Genomic DNA, 21,212 nt, shown 5'->3' with positions numbered 1-21,212 from the left:
CTGTTGAGTTCTGGGAAATGGAGTCTGTTTGGGAGTTTGCTGGATGCGTGACAGTCAGCTTGCATGCGCACACAAAATAAACGTCATTTGAAATTCATAATGAACTCTAAAAGTATTCGTTTTGGAAAAATTGAGGTTCAGTTTAGTTTGAATGGAATCTTGTTCTGTAAAGCTTATCTAGCCTCGAAGGAATGCATTTGTGGGCGGAGCCTAGATAGGTCAGTTACAGTGTCACTAGAACAAGGTCAACTGTTTCGTCAGTCGTGGAGTTAAGTGAAACAAATGTCAGTTATCTAGAAACACATCTCTCTAAACGCCTCTCTGAATGAACAGTGCGCGGGAAGACCCTCATCACAGTGAGCCGGGTGGGCTGATGTGTTATTGGATGATGGATTGATATTATAGGGAAAAGTCCTTATTTACATAAAGGAGGGCACGTAGGCCAGAGCGCTGTCAGTCTGCCGGATGTCAGCAGCGAATGGAACGTAGCGGAAGAGCCAGACAGAGTCCAAATGAAACAGCAGTCATGTCTACAAGACTCAGTCAAGCACTAAATGAAGAAAGTGCTCGAGCCACTGCACTTGACAAATGTTTGGTTTTGTTACAGTGCTGCGTTGTCATTCTGGGAAAGATAAATTGCTGATGGTCGTATGGAGAGCAAAGTCATGCTTGCGTGTACTTGCGCAAGTGTTTTTTAAAGAATGCTCAGTCTCTGTCTTGGATGTGGTGTAAACAGATTGTTTATTGTTTACTTTCTGAAGGTATGTAGAAAAGACTGAGGTAAATTGTTATTTTGCTATACTATACAAATGGAATTACGTTTTGTTATACTATACAACACTGAAAAACATTGCCAGGCTAGTTTATTAAAGTGAGACCAAATATTCTCTATATGGTTAAAATGTGGACCAGCCCAAAGCCATCAGTAAAACCATTTCTTTTAGGGCTTGACCTTTTTTTTTCTTCTGGCATTTTCTGTTTTAATGCCAAGAAATGACAACAAAATGCCAAAAAGATATATTTCTATGTGCAGAGAAAAAAAAAAACTTGTATTCAAACGGTATTAAACTGTTTTCTACTTATGGGGAAGATGGGGTATCTTGAAAATGTAGAATCTATATTTATGATATAATTTCTTTAGTTGTTTTTGTCAGGCTATCAATGCAAATAATTCATAATGAGTTACACCATTATTATCACCAGAATACTTGCGACTAAGTGTGATTACGATGCTCTGGTTATTTAGCAACCTCATTTCTTTACATCATGTGGCCTAGAAGAAGAGTCAATGAATGAGGCTGCTAGCAGGCATTATGTTAATATCCCTCAGTGCATGTGTGTGTGTGTGTGTGTGTGTGTGTGTGTGTGTGTGGGGGGGGGGGGGGGGGGGGGTATTCTGCTGAACGGTCTGTGGCATATGGACGGTAAGCCCATTTCTGAGGATCTGCCAATCTCGTTCTTCTCTACTCTTTCTCCCTGAACTAATTGTTTTCTCAGCCGTTTGTTTGTCTTGTTTGAGTTGTCGTCCCCCCCTTTTGCTCAGTGGTACAGGCTATTTGGCATCTGCTATTGCGAAATAATTGTGCTTTGTTATGTTCTCACGACTAGAGTATCAACATCTGTTTTTACATGCAGTTAATTTCATTGAGGCTGCAGTCTCCTGTTGCTGAATTGAATGTGGATTTTGATTTTGCACAACAAGGTCATGACACCAACTGAGGTGACTGTGTTATTGATTAATTTGACAAGACAGAATATCCTGGAGTACAATAAATACATCTAATATCATATTGAAATATTAGATCTAGATGCCCATGATTTTTAACCATTTATATGCTGATAATAGGGGTGTAATGGTACATTCAGTCTACAATTTGATTGGGTCCACAGTAACGGGTTCATGTTTGCGAATTTTGGCTCAAACAGTGAAGTTACATTAGATGCCACGTCTCCAAAATACATATTCTCACAGTTTTGCATTGTGATAACACAACGTCATTGTGATACCACAAAGTTAAACCCCTATCAATAATAGTCTGATATGATCATATACATTATGAGCAGGCAGTATGACGATATTTATTATTATCATAAAAATTAACAACATATGTGTGTTTTATTTAAGCAATAGAGCACAAGATGGAGTGTGTTATCATGAAATAACATCACAACTGAGAGCTGAAGGCAAGTGCCGTAGATCATCACAGCAGTGATGTTATTTCACGATAACACACTCCCTCTTGTGTTCTATTGCTTAAATAAAACACACATATTACAATGTCATTTTTTAATGATAAGGATAAGTATGGTCATAACACATGGCCTTGAGTGTTCTATTGCTTTTATACAACAGTTAGATAAATATAGTAAGAAACGAATAAATTGAGCCGTGAACGTGGCGTTTAATGTTTTTTAATGTTGGTGATTCCTTCCTCCAAACTATAGTTCCTTAACAAGCAGCTTGTTGCTACGTCAGAGGAACGAACTCTGCTCACTCACTGCACAGCAAGCACAGCTTCTTACACAGACCTCAGTTTGGGAATTTAGTGCAGTCTCATTTTCAGACTCTGACCAAATCGGCTGTCGGTCCACTGTAATCCTAAAAGTGTCCATTTTTTTGTTTGTGCACAAAGTAAGAAGTAAAAATGTTCAAAGTTATTGCTTAGCAGCGGCGTCTCAGTGGAGTGATCCGGTGTTTGTGAAAAACCCGCGATTTTGTGGCAAAATAACAACACGGTTAGAACGCTTCTCAACCAGTCAGCTTGCATGGCCGGAACAAACTGTTGTATAATTTAACATATCATGGGTGTCGTTAGTATTTAAAGAACACTGAACAAATTAATACTTCATTACAAACAGAGAACAGAATTAGTCCTGTTTAACTGGATTTAGTGCAGTATTGGACAAAAATAAATGTGCTCAGACTTTTAAAGTATTTTTTAAACATTGTACTACTGGGGCTTTGTTTCTCTTTCTGGTAATATAGCACAAAAAAGGGTACCGTCATTGTTACAAGTCATCAGACCTTTTGTTCAAAAAGTGCATTTTGCAGAAATGTTGGAATGAACCTGCAGGCCACTAAAATAGTGCAATCTGAGCTTATTGATGTCTGCTGGGGTGTTGCGTAATTAACAGCTGACAGGACTGATCAGTTAGCAGTGAGAGGAAATTGAGATGATTGGCATATTAGAAAGAGTTTGTTTCCTTTCTTTTTTTTTTGTTTTCAGCTTGTTTCCATTTTGATGATGCGCAGTGTAGCGTGCCGTGTGACAGTTGGCACATTCACCATATCACTCTCTCTCTCTTTGTCTCTCTCTGTCAGTCTCTCTCCCTTTTGTACACTCCAAACAGCCGACTCACATCCCAAAGCTCTGGTGATTTCTCCTCAGTCTGGTGGTCAACAGCCGGACAGTGGTTTTATGGGATCCTTTTTGCTGGCAGGAGTTGTGATTGGATTAGTGGACTCTGACAGAGGCTTTGTGTCTTTCTCTTTCTCTGTTTTTCTTTCTCTCTGACTGTTATTTTTTTGTCCTGCTGTGTTTCCACGGATGGCTCTTATCCCCTCTGTATGTATTTTTCATGACGGACGAGCAGCAGGACAGAAGATTTAGCTGCTCAGAGAGATTTTGGGGCAGTGGCGCCTGCAGTGGGCTAAATAAACACACTACTGTACAAGAATTTGATAGTTTTTAGTGTTTTATATACAATAATAACATGCACAGTGTACTTAGACAATGCCAAAAGGTCATTTTAGATGTTTTTTTCAATATTTGAAATATATTCAGTTATTCAGTGATAATTTCTGGATTGTGTGTATTATATTCCATTGGGACCTGTTGTGTTTGTGTTGGCTGTGCAGTTTAATGGTATAATATTGGCATATTAGTTACTTGGTTGGTTCGTTGGGAGTGACAAGGCTGGACAAGATTAGAAATGAGCAGATCAGAGGGACAGTGACGGTGCAGCAGTTTGGAGATAAAGCCAGAGAGGCCAGGTTGAGATGGTTTAGACATGTGTTGAGGAGGAATAGTGGATATATTGGGCAAAGAATGTTGGAGATGGAGCTGCCGGGTAGAAGGAGAAGAGGTAGACCTCAGAGAAGGTTTATGGATGTAGTGAAGGTGGACATGGAGATGGTTGGTGTGAAAGTAGAGGAGGCAATGGATAGGGCAAGATGGAGGCAGATGATCCACTGTGGCGACCCCTAAAGGGAGCAGCCGAAAGAAGAAGAAGAAGTTACTTGGTTGGCCCACCAGCTATTTTGGTGGTCAGGAATGATAGTGGCTGGGACAGCTTGGATAGAGTGACGCAACAGGAACTGTGACATTCAAAATCTGCCTGTGCAAGTGTTTTTTTAAGAACCCATTTTAGTCAGAAAATGCACTTGCGCTATCGCCTCCTCAGAATTACTTTTTTCACAAACACAGTGAAAATGTGTATTTTTATAACTATAAGCATAGATGCAAAGAAGTGGCCAGTTAAGTGGTAAATAAGTAGGTAAATATCTCAATTACTAACTAAATACAACTATATAAGCACGTTTGACCCTGCTGTAATATAATATTTAGCCACATGGCAGTAAAAAATGCAGAAAATTTGGATGGGAAATAAAGAGTTATACAGATGTAGCCTTCACTGTTTTGCTAGAGTGCAGTTCCATTCTGATTCATTTTATGATGCTTGTCAGAAAAATGGGTACAAAGCAGTGGCTTCACTGGGGCATCATGACTAGTGCAGCATTGCCTGAGCTGCTCGGCACTGAGTTTGAGCCTGTACTGTTTTTCAGGAAAATACTAAAATATATCTGCTACCCAATGTGCCCCAGTGCCGTAATTTTACTCCTTATTTTTCCATTTGTGTTACCATGAAAATAGAGCCCTTCAAAATTGTATTTATGAAGTTATTTTACAATACATTTTTGTTAAATTTGGATGCTGACTTTATTATCTATTCATTCTTGAAATCTGTACAGGTTTCTCAGATGTTTTATAATCGTCTACAGCTCTGTTAATCATTCTGGACACATCAAATAAAATCATGTTTTATGTGTTACCAGCCAAATTGGTTATATATTATTGAAATATTGCCAAAAACAACTGCAAATTGTGTGAATGGTGATTCCAAACTTTTGAATGGCAATGTATCTAATCTTCTTTTCCTTTTCCTTCCTCTGATTGTGTGTCTCCAGGTTTTGACAGAAGCCCAGACGTCGAATCTGTGATATGAGCCATCTGACCTAAGGAGGAGTGAGAAACTGCACGTTTTCCCCCCTCCCTTTCTCTCTCCCTCTCTCTTTCAAGCTGCTTGCTCAGTCTTTTCCCTTCACTATTTCACTCTCACTCTCCCTCCTTCTCTCTCTCTCTTTCTTGTTCCCCTCTTGGTGACAGAAAGCTGTGGCCCAGCTGTCAATGTGCATCTGGGCAGACCTTTGCCTGACTCTCAGACACGGCAGGCGTCGCTGGCACTTTCGAGCCAAGTGGAGCGAGTGAGTGAGAGAAGGGAGGGGGAGGGAGAGAGAACCTGAGGGCAATCCCACCTCTGTTTGCATTCAAGAAGGGATTACGGAGGAGAAGAGAAGTGGACGTGAAACAAGGAGCCGAGTACCTATCAGAGGAAAGCAGTGGATCTTTGGTGTGGTGTATGGAGCCAGGGCAGGTCTGATGCTGTGAGAGGTGTACCAAGCTCAGCTAACCAACCAATTCACTGGCCATCAGCCCAGCGCTCTGAACTGACTCACGCAGCCACCTGAGAGAGAGAGAGAGAGAGGGGGAGAGAGAGAGAGAGAGATAACAGATATGGGTGTCCTGGTGTGTAGTGTGCTTGTGCTGGCTCTTGTTGGTCAAAGCCATAGCTACAGTGTCAGAAACCCACTGGATAGGTTCAAAAGGTAAGAGAGATTTTCTTTCTCTTATAGACTACAGCAAACAAAAAGTCCACAAACTGTTGCTGTCAATATCAAAATTAACTGTGATGTGACATTTTAAGTGAAAATGCTGTTCATCATAGCATCTTTTGGTCAAGCACTTGTTTTACATTCTTCTCCTTGCTATGTAAACTATGAGAAATACCATATTCAATATAATAGTTACGTAGTTAATTCAGTTACTGCGGATTTGTTTCAGTCTATATTTGAAAGAAATGAGTTTTTCCAAATGTAAAAGTATAGCAATAAACGTAACATTATGTTTAAAAAAGCTTTTTCCTAAATGAGGAAAGACAATTGTGTTAGCACCAAAAATAAGACAAACTTTTCCTAGGCACTAAACTGTTTGTCTTTTCTATCTGTCTTGGTAAATGGGAAAAGGCGGTTTGTTATAATAATCTCCTTTCATTATTTTGTGGATTGAGAGGGAAAATAATACATATACAATGAGGCAAATGTGCAAAAAGAGCAGTGATTACCCCTTTGACATTGTTGTGGATGCCAGTGGGCCTTTGTGCCTATTTAGTAAATTGTGCCAGCCACTTTTAATGCCAAATTGGAGTTTGCAAGGGTGCTTTCTTGTATATGGTGTGTTCTGATGATGTAGTTTTACCCTGTGTTTATTACCTCAGATTTGAGGAGGCAGCGTGGTCTGACCCAAATGACTGCTCCCAGACTAGGCAACCTTTCGTCCTGTCCAACCCCTACAACTTCTCCCTGGACCTCCGCATGCCCAGGGTTGTCCCAAGAGAGGTAAGAATCGTGAAAATGGCAAAATATTCTTTCTGATTAGATAGTTTATGCATGGAAATATAATACATAAGAGGGAAAACTGAACGAAGTTCCATTGAATAAAAAGATCAGAAATTCAATTTGATGATTTATTTAACAGCCACTCTTAAGGAAAAGTTAAAGGTTCCAGTTTTAGATCTTGGCAGAAGTGTCAGATAGAAGTTTTGCTCACGGCACTGCACTGGCATGTGTGAGACTGGGTTGCTGTTTATAATGGGCCTGAAGCTTGTAACCCCTCTGGGAGAGTGCAGCAGGGCCTGGGCTGGATCTCCTGCAGTGTTTGTGTACTCCTTATTGATCAGGCTGTAATGTAGTCATTAAAGCTTGACTCATTGCTGCAGACGAAAGCTAATTGGTGCTCCTGGCTGGCTCTCCAAATGCTGCATTGTTTTCCATGGTCCAGCCAAACCTCGTTCCCCCCTGCCTGTGGAGAAAAAAGGAAGATTTTTTGTGGCTAACGAAGTCGAAGGAGATTGGGGGAGCCTTCTGTGCTGGCTTCCAGCTTCATTGACTGAGCTCCAGCATCTGAAAGTTTGGGGGGTTGGGAAGGGGCCATTGCTATTATTATTCTTCAAGCAGGTCTATGAGTCATCGACGAGTGATTCATCGCAGGCTCTCCGTGATAACTCTGCTGGGAGGAGGAAGTGGGGGGGCGGGAATGTGAATGTAATATCACCGAGGAAACAAGGCTTCAGCCCTAGTGGCCAGCTTCATCTATATTGAGCTATTGATCAGCTGGGGATGACCTTTGCTTGCCTCAGGAGGTGTCACGGAAGTCATTTTTTCCTGCTGATGCTTTTCTACTCTTTGGGTTTTTTTGAATACTTGGGGGTTTTGGCTGCTAGAATTGAATTAGACGTTAGTGGCAGATGAGAGCCAGGCTGACCGTCTCTGTGGGTATTTTTTTAACGGTTTTAGCTGATCAGAAGTGAAATACATGTATTTTATATATAACAAATATGACAGTAAGTTGTTTGCAGCGAAACACTGTAATTGCTTGGTCGTGGCTGATGGCTTGTGGTTATCTATTGCTCTGAGGTCGTGCCACAGGAAAACATGACAATCAATTTTTATGTGGGGTGCTGGAATTCCCATTCTGCAGACGCAAAAGTGAACTAAAGCACTAATACAGGCCAACTTGCAAAGTGAAAGTTTAGAAAGAGCAGAGCTTTGTTTATTTTTGTTCCAACATCAAATCTTCAAACAAACACTGCTAGACAGAGCCAACCTCCGAGAAGTTCATTCAGTCCCAGATTGGCTGCACAATATGGAGAAAACAGCAGTATTGCAATTACACTGCTGGATATTTTTAGGAATATATGAATACCTTGAACACTGGAACCATAAACTACAATAATCTTTACTAAAACAAAAAAAATCATACTATAATTTCATAATAAAATAGTTACATTGATATTAGAATTGGACAGTAGTAGATTTGCTGCTTTGAACTATACATTTTAAAAGATATGTACATCAGGCAACACATTACAACTCAATTCTTTACAACATTTCATACATTATATATTAATTATATATTAATATCATCACTGTCCAAAGAAAAATAGAAAAATATAATATATATATATATATATATATATATATATATATATATATATATATATATATATATATATAAAATGTGTGTGTGTGTGTGTGTGTATATATTTCATGATGGGTAAATCAATAGAAATCTGATAAATCTGTCCAATTCTAATATAAATGTAACTATTTTATTATGAAATTATAGTATGATTTTTTTTGTTTTAGTAAAGGTTATTGTAGTTTATGGTTCCAGTGTTCAAGGTATTCATATATTCCTAAAAATATCCAGCAGTGTAATTGCAATACTGCTGTTTTCTCCATATTGTGCAGCCAATCTGGGACTGAATGAACTTCTCGGAGGTTGGCTCTGTCTAGCAGTGTTTGTTTGAAGATTTGATGTTGGAACAAAAATAAACAAAGCTCTGCTCTTTCTAAACTTTCACTTTGCACGTTGGCCTGTATTAGTGCTTTAGTTCACTTTCGCGTCTGCAGAATGGGAATTCCAGCACCCCACATAAAAACTGATTGTCATGTTTTCCTGTGGCACGACCTCAGAGCAATAGATAACCACAAGCCATCAGCCATGACCAAGCAATTACAGTGTTTAGCTGCAAACAACTTACTGTCATATTTGTTAGTAATATGTGGCTGAATGAGTGCTTTTAGTCTACTTTCATAGTCTACATTCACATTCATTGGTGTTGTCGGTGGCATCTTCTCTGCTGTGAGGCTGATGGAGTTATTTTCAGAACTGGGGTTTGACCTGGCTAGCAGTAAAGAGGTCAGAGAGAGAGAGAGAGATAAACAGAAATGGAGGGAGGGAAGGAGAGAGAGATGAAGAGTGGGCAATAAAAAACAATAACAGAAAGCTAGAGAGAAAGAGTGATAAAAACTTGAGAGAGATAAACATAAGAGAGACAATGATAGAGAGAAGAGAGAGAGATAGAAAGGACAATAGAGGGAGAGAGCAAGATACATGAATAGGGATAGAGACAGACATGGAGACTATATGACAGAGAAAGAAAAGCATAGAGGGAGAGAGACAGTGACAGGTAGAGAGTGACAGCGTGAGAGGAATAGTTGCATAAATAGAGAAAAAGAAAGAAAGAGACTTAGAGACAGAAATATAGAGAATGAGAGGAAGAAATATGGAAAGAAAAGATAAAGACTCAAAAAGACAGGGAGAGACAGACCAAAATAGAGAGAAATAGAAAAAAGAGGTAGAGAATGAGAGAGAGATAAACAGAAAAATATAGATATACCAGAGACAGAGAGACAGGCAGATAGAGACAAAGAGAAAAGGAAGATAGAGATTGAGACATAGAAAGGGAGAGAGAGAGGGAGAGGGAGAGAGATTAAATTCATTGAGTCCAGGCAGGACCCACCCAGTCATCTCCCTTATTGGATTAAGTGCATTATCTTGGCCTCTTGGTGAAATGCCATCTGGTGGTGGTGTGTTATGCAAGGTCAGTCAGAGGGAGTGTGATTTAGGACATACGTGGAGCGGTGTGTTAGGGCCGAGTGTTGGGATGAGGTCTGTTTGCAGTTGTCCTGCTCGTCCGCTGCCTGTCTGAATCATAGCATCATTCTGCTGTCATCTCTTCGGCTGGCTGTTGAATTAGAGATGCGCTCAGCACTGTAGAGGCAGTGGCTGCTGCTGCCTGCCCTACAAAATGAGTCATAATAACAAGTTTCATTTACAAGTGTAATGAAGAGCAGGTCTAGGTGAAGTGACCTTAAACATCACATCACATTTAAACAGCACAATATTTTGACAGCACTGACAACAAAGTAAATGCTTTACATAAAAGAAACTTTGAAATGTTGAATTAATTGTTTTTTTGTGACAAATGGTAAAAACTATTTTAGCATTTAGCTAATTTATAGCATTCTAGAACTTGGTTCACTACCAGCATAGCTTTATCACTACAGTTTGGGATTAGCAGCATTCAGACTTCTGCCATGCAGCTCTTCTGTGGGATCAAAAGGCCATTCATGCTCCTCAGCATGAAAGGCCAACAGTGCCTTCATTTCATATACAAAATACACAAACAGTTGTCATTTTGCTTTGCTGACTATGCTGTGTCTCTCGAGAGATCTACCATAGAATTACATACGAATTACATTCGATCACATTTGTGAAAACAAAAAATTCAGCTTATAAAAAACATTGCATTGAAGTTGCAAGTAGTGTTATACTCTAGACTGCTTTTTGAATGAGACACAATTAGGGCTACTGATACTGATAATATTTGACAAATTTGCTTATTAAAATATTTTTAAAATCTGAAATTCATTTGCATAACCGACGGGTGTACCGCTTTTGTGAACCCAGGCACTTCTGCACGCTGAACTTTGTTTGGGCTACGTGTGATTTGGCATAGGGTCAGGACTCTCGCAGTTCCAGGTCACAGTATCAGTTGTAACTCCAGGTTCAGGTTAAATAAGATTCATACTTTTCCAGAGTCTGCAGGCAAAAAGTTTAGTGAATTCATTTTTAAGTGGCTTTAAAACCTTCATCACTCCAGTGTTCCCTGACTAGTTCACCAAAAAGTTGTTTCAGATTTTTAGATGGTGGTTAAAAAGATGCATTCTACTGTTTGCCATCACTCAGTGCTGTTCAAACAGAACCAGAACAGGGTTGCCAGATTGTGTAGGATCAGAATTTTTGTGCAGCTTGCTCTGAAATCATGTTTTAACTGATTGTTTTCATTGCCTTGTAGTATTTCAATGTTTTTTTTTTAATTAGAAAGCAAAATAAATAAGCATTGTTTGTACAATAGTGCACAAAAAGCAAACAATAAGATTTTTTTGTTATTAAAATTACATTTTTTAATTATAAAATATTGAAATATTTGAGAATATTCAAAAATGAGAATAATCCATAGCCCGAAACAATACAGAGCAGTCAATCAGAAGAGAGGTCATTTACACAGTCATACATGCACAGGAACAAAAGCAGCCTGTCTTAGGAATAAAAAGTTGCTGGAGAATGATCATGTTCCTTTAAACTTTGGTATCGGTGAACACTTTTAAATACCTTTTACAGCAAAAAAGAAAGAACCAAACAAATCAAACCGCTGCTCTCACTCGCTCTCAGCCCAGAACACTGAACTGAAGCTGTTTCATTTTGGACATATTCTGAGAAGAACTAGTTCTTTGGAAAAGACCATTTTTCTGGGAACATTTGAGGATGAATGAGGAAGAGGACAGCCAGCAACAAGCTGGATGGAGACAATCAGAGGAATCATGAGTAAGCAAGTAAAAGCCTAAAGACCCAAACAAAAGACAGAGCCTTCTGGAGAAACCATATGTGATCGTCAGGAGTCAGAACCAACTTGATGATGTTTGCTAATAATACAAGTGAATTATTCCTGTTTTTGGTACATAAACTCACAAAAACATCATACGTGAATTTTAGGGATTAAAATAAAATATAGGGTATGGATCATTTAAAAGAGAGTATCATGTCGTCAGTACCAACAGTCTAAAATACAGCATGACTCATAGACAGCTTTACTATGATGTAAATGCCACAGTGGAAGAGCTATTTTGGGTACTTGGCCACATTTGTGATATTCTTGGAAAAGTGTTCTTATTAAAAAAAAAAGATAACAGATGTTCATTGTCTTTTTTTCAGTCGGATTCTTACTACTGCTTGGCTGTGCCTGTGCCCACATCATGGGAGGCCTATGTAGGTGAGTGACCACTGCATGATATTTCAGAAGGAAATCTATTTTGTGAAATTGGCCAGAAAGAACAAACTTTTGTTTGTTTTTTTTCAAAAGAATATTGTTGCAATTAGTAACAAAACTTGACAATTTTGTCAACTTGAATGAACAACAGTTAAACATGATTTCATTCCAAGCGGTTGTGGACCATTTCTATTGATCCATTTTTCATTTTATGCTCATACAGTCTAAAGGGCAGCTGGCATTTTGAAATGGGGTAAGAAAGAAAAAGAAAGAAATGTAAAGATGTTTCGATATGACAGCAGTGATATGTTGGTATTTTTCTCAAATCTTTGTTGAAATGTCTGTCTTGGTTGAAATGTCATGGCCCACATTTAGAAGCACTGTAGAGTATTTAATCCGTGAACATTTAATCTAGTCAGACAAATTGACGTAGAACAGTTCAATAAGATAAACACAATCTCATCTCCGTATATTACATTTTTAAAATGAGATTCCCATTGCTATTGGTGATGCTACTCAATATATCTGCTTGTGTCTTCAGTGGTGTAGATCTTTGCACAGTTCAACAAGTCCAGAACAATTCCATAACACTGAATTGACCTATAGCCGTCTGAGTGGCTGCAGTTTCCAGCTGCCACATAAACCCAAGCTCACAGAGTGTATTTGTCCAGTCCCGCCAGAATGAGATTACCACCCAGCCAAGCGCATTCTTCCCACACCCTCACTGGCAGTACAATAAAGTGAGCCTGTCTCCAGCCCTATTAAAATATATTGGACAGGTTCTCACACGAAAGCGAAGGGCCTTCACAGCTATACCAAGAGCCCTAACTGTCCTTATTTTCCATTCACTGCTGCTTACTGCTTATCGGTCCTGCTTGTCAGTGCAGTGCTCTGTTTGACTTAAGAAGGCCTGACCAAACACTGGTAGTGATTCACAAATTAATATGTTCATATTTGATTTAGGGAATGCTGTAGATGTAACAGATATAGGCCTGTGTCTCCTTTAAAACCCTCTGTTAGCTGTCTAGTGCATGAACTAATGATGCAGCAACTGATGATGCAGCAACTAATGATGTAGCTGACAGCTGGTGAAGAAACAACTGAGCAGGCAACTGTACAGTTCATTTTGGTCCCCTAAATGGGAGGACCCATAAAAAAGAGGTGTAATTCATTCATGGTTCACCTGAAATGGAGACATGTACTCTTTAGCTAAAGCCTATAGTCTGCACTTCAGCTTGATAGTCGAATAGCTTGGTCAAAGCTCAGCTTGGTTAGTCAGTAGTCAAAACATATCAAATTCTACCTCATATGTGGTATAGTGACAGACAATTGTTATAAACCACAAGCTTTAACCCTCATGCAGTGTTGATAGTTTGTTTTTGATTAGTGGTGGTGTTTACATGCAAAGATTTTTACCAATCTGATTGAATACAATCGGATTACAGATTCAGACTGAGGTGTTTATATACACACTCTATTCAACAGTCTGATGAAAATCTTCGTTTACATGCTCACTACAAGTAAGCCGATGCAAAATGACGCGTGGAGTAGCGTTTAGAGTAAACGTTACCATGACAGCGAACATCACGTCAGTGTGAGATGAGTTTCCAGTTGACGCGCTTGTGTTTTTAATTGCTTTAAACTGATGTCAGACTCAGAAAAACGTACTTCACATGTACTTATAAAGGAAGCGGGCAAAAGGATCACATCCTTCAGAGTTCAGAGACACATAAGCTGGACGTCCGTCCCACTGCCGTCTTTTAAAGCTCAGAGCATAAACTTCGTCACCTCTGCAGACCAGTTTCTGCTCCGCCATGTTGAACGGTATAAACCTTTCGTTATGACGCGACGCGCATGCGCAGAACGTACTTACACATTCCGATTGGAGTGTAATTGGATTCAGGCGTTTACATGGCTATTATTCTTCTATTTAACGGATTACTTAGAGATTTACCCACCTTGTTAAATCAGATAGAAATTGTATTCCGAATGGTTGAGGTGTTTACATGGACGTATTTTATTCCGATTGAGCTATTAGTCGGATTATTAACGGATTGTTAAGATGCATGTAAATGTGGCTACTGATTATTGATTATTGTTTTTTTTTTAATCAATACAGCCATTACAAAATATGTAAAAATATGTTTAAAAGATGTTAAATATATTTATTTTATACAGCAGCTGTAGCCAGTCAGCAGCCTGTCCATGTTGTCCACCCTCACACACGTACAAACACATGTTCACACAGATACACACACACTAACAGCAGGCCATGTAGGAGGAGAACATAGTGAAGGGAAACGGCACCTCCACACTTTTATTTCCTGTGGGTTCACCACAATACCACATGTGTAATATAAATGATTGGGGCTAAACAGTGTGAAATCATTAAAAATATGATGTGTATATATATATATATATAATATAATATTTTATATGTTCTGCACAGAAAATGAACAAAGGCCAAGGAATCTGGGGGAAAATAATAATAAATTGCATAATTTACTCTTTTGGTAAACATTGAAAACGGGTCCCACAGACTCACCACACAAGGGTTAAACAGCACCCTTAGATTTAATTTAATTGAACTAATATAGTTTAACATTGTGTTTCACATAGAGAAGCTTGAAAATATTGATCACTGAAAACAGGCAGAGAATTTTGACTGAATAAAACAAAGATATAATAGGCCTACAACAGAATGTCAAAATCCAGGACTTGTAAATGTGGTTTAAATGGGAAATAGTGACTAAAAATGCTGTTTCTTTCTTACTTAGTTCTTCTGTGCTAGTCGGGTGGAGGTGCATGTAATTAGAACGACTGCTACTCAACAGTGAAATTGTTGGCCACGTGGAACTGTTTCAGGGTTTCTATGAAAGACATGAGAGAAACGTTTTGAATTTGCTGTTCATGCTAAATATTAGATTTTATAAGAAGGTTTAAAGCATGATATTCTGCATTTTGAGCAGGATAAGAAAAACAACAGAAGCAAAAAATTCCATCAAGCATGCCAGCGGCATCCGTAGCCACAGCTTTTGAAATAACCGAGAAAAAAAAAAAGGTGACTGTGCCAAAGTTGTAACCCAAACTTATGTGAAATTATAACCTAATAAAATAAAGGAATTCATTGCCTTGATTGTATTGGTAATATTTTTAGTAAATCTATTTTATGTGAATCATTTTGATTTATTGTCAGTTTTTGGCCCCGAGTGTCCTGAATTTTGTGCCAACTTTATCATTATATCTATATATGCCTCACTAATTTCATAAAGTATGTCCCAGCATACAATGTTCAGTCTGTATTTGTTTTACAAGAGGAGGTTCTTTGTAATGTTATTTGTAAGGCTAATTCATACATGATAATGTCACTGAGTAATTTCACCAGATTCCCACAGGTGAAAGGTTATTGTCTGGTTGTTTACATCAGTGTTATGCAACATATTCAATAACAAAAACAACACAGCACACAGAAATGTCCATTAGGAGGTTTTGTTATTAAATTATAGTGGGAGGTGGATTGGATCAGGACTGCTGTTATTGAGGAAGCTCTGGAATCTCAAGTAATGTTATGCAAATTATGCAGATAATATTTACATACATACACTGTTGTGCTTGTATGTATATATACATCATATGGACATAAGTACTGGGACACCCATACAAGCTTTTATGACATCCCATTCCAAATCCATAAGCATTAATATGGAGTCGGTCCCCCCCTTTGCAGCTATAACAGCTTCCACTCTTCAGGGAAGCTTTCTACAAAATTTTGTAGGATGTCTGTGGGAATTTTTGCCCATTTATCCAGAAAAGCATTTGTGAGGTCAAGCACTGATTTTCATCCCAAAGGTGTTCGATGGGATCAGGGCTCACAGGTGTTCACAGATCAGGGCTCTGTGCAGGCCTGTCACGTACGACCACACCAGACTCACCCAGCCATGCCTTTATGGACCTTGATTTGTGCATTGGGGCTCAGTCATGCTAGAACAGAAAAGGGTCTTCTGTAAACTGTTCCCACAAAGTTGGAAGCATACAGTTGTCCAAATTGTCTTGGTATGCTGAAGCACTGAGATTTACCTTCACTGGAACTAAGGGTTCCAGGTCAACCCCTGAAAAACAGCACCATAGCATTATCCCTCCTCCATCAAACTTTACAGCTGGCACAATGCAGTCAGGTAGGTAACGTTCTACTGGCATTCACCAAACCCAGGCCAGACTCATTTACATTTACAGCATTTAGGAGACACTCTTTTCCAGGGGGACTTACAAGAAGTGCTTTGTCCATCTAAAGAAAGTATCTTTGCTAGTTACCAATAGGTTAGAGAGAAAACTCTCGTCCATCAGAATGCTGGATAGAGTGATTTGTCACTCCACAGAATGTTTTCGCTGCTTCATAGTCCAGTGGTGACGTGCTTTACATCACTCTGTCTGACGCTTGGCATCGTGCTTGGTGATGTAAGGCTTGCGTGCAGCTGATCGGCCATGGATACTCATGCCATGAAGCTCCTAGTGAAGAGTTTTGTGCTGATGTTGATTCAGAGGAGTTTTGGAACTCCACATTTATTGAGTCAGCAGAGTCCCTTTGTGGACTATGTGCCTCAGCACACTGCAACCCTGTTCTGTAACTTTACGTGGTCTGACACTTCATGCCTGAGTTGCTGTGGTTCCTAAATGCGTCCACTTTTTAATAATGCCACTCATAGTTCATTGTGGAATATTTAGGAGGGAAGAAATTTTTCAAACTGACGTGTAGCAGCGGTGGCACCCTAATGCAGTACCACGCTTGAATTTGGTGAGCTCTTTAGAGTGACCCATTCTTTCACAAATTTTATAAAGGCCGACTGCAAAGGTGGGTGGTTGATTTTATACCCCTGTGGCAATGTGACTGAATGAAATTAGTAAATTAAAAGATTAAGAGGTGTGTTCCAATACTTTTGTTCATATAGTGTATCTTGTATTTATCACTCCTTTCTCCTTTCCTACCATTGTTAAGTAGACATTATCTGTCACTATCAGTTGTTTGACACTGTCAGTAGCAGTATTCAGTAGTGCTGCCGTCACACTTTGCACTCCATTGCGGTTAGAAATGCTTCAGCAACCTGTCTGGTCTCTGTCATGTGGAGTCAGCTATCCTCTGTTTGTATAATGAAATCAAATGCCTTTACGGGCAGTTGGAAGAAGATCAAAGCAGCTACCTATGGACAATTCAACATGAAATGTGATATTATGCAGTATGTGAGCCTCATATTCTGCTTAGCTTTGAATAAACGCTCTGTAATTCACAGATGTATGTTTTTGCTTTGAAAGCAGAACTTTGTCTCTTGCTTTTACAAAGCAATTAACACCAAGCCACTGGGAGGAAGAGAGCACTAGGCATTTTTTTGGAGGGCATATTGTGATTAACTTAAGCAAATTACTTACAAGAGATTTATTTTGAATCTCCCAGTGGCTCTGGTTTATTTATGTTTGGTGCATCTTGAATAATTTGGGTCCCATGCAGCCTAAATAATAGCCTTTATATGGTTTGAATGTGAAACATATTTAGTATGGGATGGGCAGCTTTCTGCCTGGAGTTTTGCATGTTGATTAGTCTCCAGTTGGTTTATAGGTCTTGCTGTGGTCTCAGTCTGAAACAGCTGTTTCTGTTACATTTGTCAAAAATAAAGTTCTGTGTTTTCTTCTATGACTTCCCATGTTTTAAGGTCAATGGTGGATGCCTTTGTATCACATTTATAGACATTCTTGTGGTACAGAGTAGGTCTGACTACAGAACTGAGGTCAGTGGCCAGCCCACCTTGGTAATCTTACCATCTTCCAATTGATGGCCATAAGATAGGAAAGCAAACATGCTAGTTATACCCACTTGAGAACATTCTGAGCTAGTCCAGAACACATTGCTGCCAAGTGATTCCAAGAATCCCTCTGAGGCAGCAGATTGAAGAAGTTAAAGCAGCACTTCTGCTGTTATCTATTCTTATGTTATCATATCTTGCTACCTTAGAGGTGAACAGGCCTGGTACATCATGATCTTGGTAGACCATAATATAGTTCTCCTAACAGGAGAGCAGTTGGTGTCAAAAGTTAGCCCAATAACATCTGCAAGTAGGCAGGGATGTTTCATACATCATTGTAACTCTAAGCGGAAAAAGATAGTGAACGCCTTACGGTGGCTCTCAGTTAAAACTTAAACATTTGTTGTTCGTGGGTTTCTCCAGCCGTTTTTTATCTCCTGTTTGAGACAGAGTGTCTTTTTTCAAGTGTATTGCTCTTCTCCAAATCAGCTATAAGTAGGACTAATTACAAGGGAGGACCAACCGTTAATAAACGCAAAACAGCGGTAGCTCATTGTAGGTATATACAATGATATCGGAATCATATTGTTGTTGGTAAATAATTGTTACAAATGAGTGCCATCATATAGGTATTTGGATTTGATATTTTAAAAATAATATTTGATGGTAATTACAAATGGATCAATTCCCAATTTCTACACTTTATTAATGTGTATATATCTGCATTGGCTTTGACATTAGCAGATGCTTACATGGAAAAACATTGACATTGTCTCAGGATTCCCATATTGATGCATTCCTAGTTCTGTCCTCAGGCCTCTGCATCTTCTTGTGATAATGTGGCCTACCTGGTCCCACCTACAGGGCCCAGAATGCTGCCACTCCGGCACTTTGAGCTTAGATTTACTGTGGAAGAAAACGTTAGCGATTCAAAAGTTGTCGTACAAGCAGAGCACCTGTAGTATTTCCAGTGTCAAAGTGTCCTGTGCTATTGAGCTAGAAGCCATGATCAGATCCTGGCAAGATGTTCCCTGTCCTTGTCAGGCTTAAAAACATAAGAGAACGGATATCTAGTGAACCTTTTGTTGGTGGTTCTATCAGAGGAAAATTAAAGTTTCTCTCTGAAAAAACAGCACTGTATTGTCACTGTTCGTCTTGAGGTGTAATTGTCTTCTCTGAAACTGTCAGCAGCATTGATTTGTCTTGATTGATGATGGCTGTCAGTCCTGGAGTCATCAACCCAACATATGTTATCGGATACATCAAATGTTACAGCTTGTAAGATGAATCACTGATGTTTTGTGGCTTACGTACTTCGCACTCTTTTAACGGTGGTGCTAGCCAACAGTGGGGGCTGAAAGCATATTAGGAAACCATGCTTGGCCCTCACCAACACACTAGATGGACAAGCTCTTACCTATTGGTAACTAACAAAGATACTTTCTCTAGATAGAACAAGGCTCTTTTTTAAAGTCACTCTGGATAAGAGCGTCTGTTAACTGCTGTAAATGTAGATGAATTTCACAGTCATTTGATGATGTGCACTTCCTATAAATTTGCCTGTTAAAGGGTTTAGGCACACATTGGCTTCTTTTTAAATTTGGATTTTCTTGCTGTTACTTTTCAATGAAGTATGAAATACCAGTAAGATTTTGTTTTCCTCATTAGTTTTGGGTATATTTTGCCACATAAAATATGCCATGATGCATCACACGCTGTTCGTGTTATCATTTCACAACCTCTGTTTTCTTGGCCAGAGAAAATTAAAAAGCATACAGACTGTTTTGGTCAGAAATAAATTAATTTAATAACATCGCTGTCTACTTACTGAGCTTTGCTTTTCTATTTTGTTGATGGTGCCATTATTTCACTACTCTTTTAAACTCTGTGCCTTACACTCATAAGAACAGTTAATGGATGGGACTATGCAAAATTTGTGTGATAAGCTGCAGTCTTAGTAAACAGAATATTAAATTCAGATGTATCTTGCTTGGGTGCAGATTGTGGTTGCGCTAAGACATTTTGTGCTATGCCTGTGCTTGTACATGAGTCTGGGCCTCAGTTTCTTGTTCATCAAAGTGTCTTGCTTGGTATGAAGAGTAGGTTTTGATTGGAAAATTGTCTTTTGATAAGGCATGTACAGAAATCTAAAGGTGGTTTAAACAGCTAAAAGGTTTAAATGCTAATGAACTCTGACATGACAGCAAGGGCATGTATGTGTGGGCTTTGCTGATATTCAAAAGGCAGCACAGTCATTACATTACATTACATTACATTTAGCAGACGCTTTTATCCAAAGCGACTTACAAATAATGTACAAATACAGTCACTAATATTTTCACAAATATTCATATGTACTATTGATTTCATCGGAATAAACCTGCTTACATTTAATGCAATATGCTAAATGCTCATTTGTATTAAAATCATTTTTGAAACCTGGTTGCCCTCAAATTTAGAAGAATTTGAGTACTACTTATATGTTGTTTTAAACTTGCTCATAGTATGTCTGAGTTAGGAGATTGCAGCAAGCAAAGATGTACAACACACATAAATAGCTTTTGTGCAGACCTTCTGCTGTAGTATGATTCCCTAGCGTGTACCATGTTCTGGCCTTTATCGTCCTAATCAAAATGGAGGTGCTGGCTGCTGTATTAGCTTTGGCTGCAGAGTAGATTATAGAATGATGACAGCAATCCTGTGATGCAGAAAGCCAATCAGTGGCTCTTCACAGCCACATAAGCCTGCTCTAATGTTGCTCAGTGAGGCGACTAAAGAGTGTATTGATATTAGCTGGTGGAGGCAGCCAGCCACACGGATGGCTGTGGTATGCTTTTTGTTGTGTGTGGGGGAGGTGAGGGTTTTTATGACAAGTGATGACTCTATCCCCTCGCAACCTTCAGCAGTCTTCCGGGCAGGGACCATGATCTTGCTTCTGAGCTTTGATTAATGCCAAAGCATTTTGCTACCTCATTAGAGGCTGCACTCACCAAAGACTGAGTGTTAATATGTGTGTCTGTGTGATATAGAGAGCGTGTCTCTGTAAGAATTACTGCCCACTGTGCACAGATCCCCTTCCAGACGGAAAACATTTGACCTCAGTCGGGGGGTCGGGGATTTGGGAAAAGAAGGCCAATATGGGATCACAGGCCATCTCAAATATCTAAAGCATCTGCCAATATTACCTTTATAAGCTTCTTTATAGGAGATGTGGATACTGTTACATCTTTTTTATAGAAAATGATTTCACTAAAACAATAAATCTACATTTTACACAAAAAAAATCTAATTTACACAAATTTCCTTTTACCCCACGTGTAGTTTGTAATGGCAGAGTAAATGAGGAGACTGGGTGCATTTGCACATTAGCTTTATTAGAGATTGAGATGGTTGACAAATGGAGGCAATGAGCAGGCAGAAACAAATAAAGCAAATGAATCAATGAGAAAAGAAACAAAGGACTGA

General features: G+C 39.1%; 1 protein-coding gene across 5 annotated transcripts in view; it reads left to right on the top strand.

Moving 5' to 3' along the window:
- The window catches only part of pam (peptidylglycine alpha-amidating monooxygenase), an 86,837-nt gene that overhangs the window by 6,589 nt on the left and 59,036 nt on the right, over window positions 1-21,212 (top strand). For 3 of the 5 annotated variants that reach the window (XM_037547642.1, XM_037547643.1, XM_017697323.2), the window contains 3 exons: window positions 5,189-5,887; window positions 6,556-6,676; window positions 11,901-11,958. In XM_037547642.1, the coding sequence (XP_037403539.1) occupies window positions 5,796-5,887; window positions 6,556-6,676; window positions 11,901-11,958 (271 nt within the window). In that variant the 5' untranslated portion in view covers window positions 5,189-5,795. The remainder of the gene's footprint in view (window positions 1-5,188; window positions 5,888-6,555; window positions 6,677-11,900; window positions 11,959-21,212) is intronic. The other 2 variants (XM_017697324.2, XM_017697326.2) reach the window with 1 other exon arrangement.

Source organism: Pygocentrus nattereri, chromosome 18 (genome assembly GCF_015220715.1).
Source record: "Pygocentrus nattereri isolate fPygNat1 chromosome 18, fPygNat1.pri, whole genome shotgun sequence".
Classification (NCBI taxonomy): domain Eukaryota; kingdom Metazoa; phylum Chordata; class Actinopteri; order Characiformes; family Serrasalmidae; genus Pygocentrus; species Pygocentrus nattereri.
The sequence above is the reverse complement of the archived record's forward strand: the minus strand, read 5'-3'. Positions and strand labels throughout refer to the sequence as shown.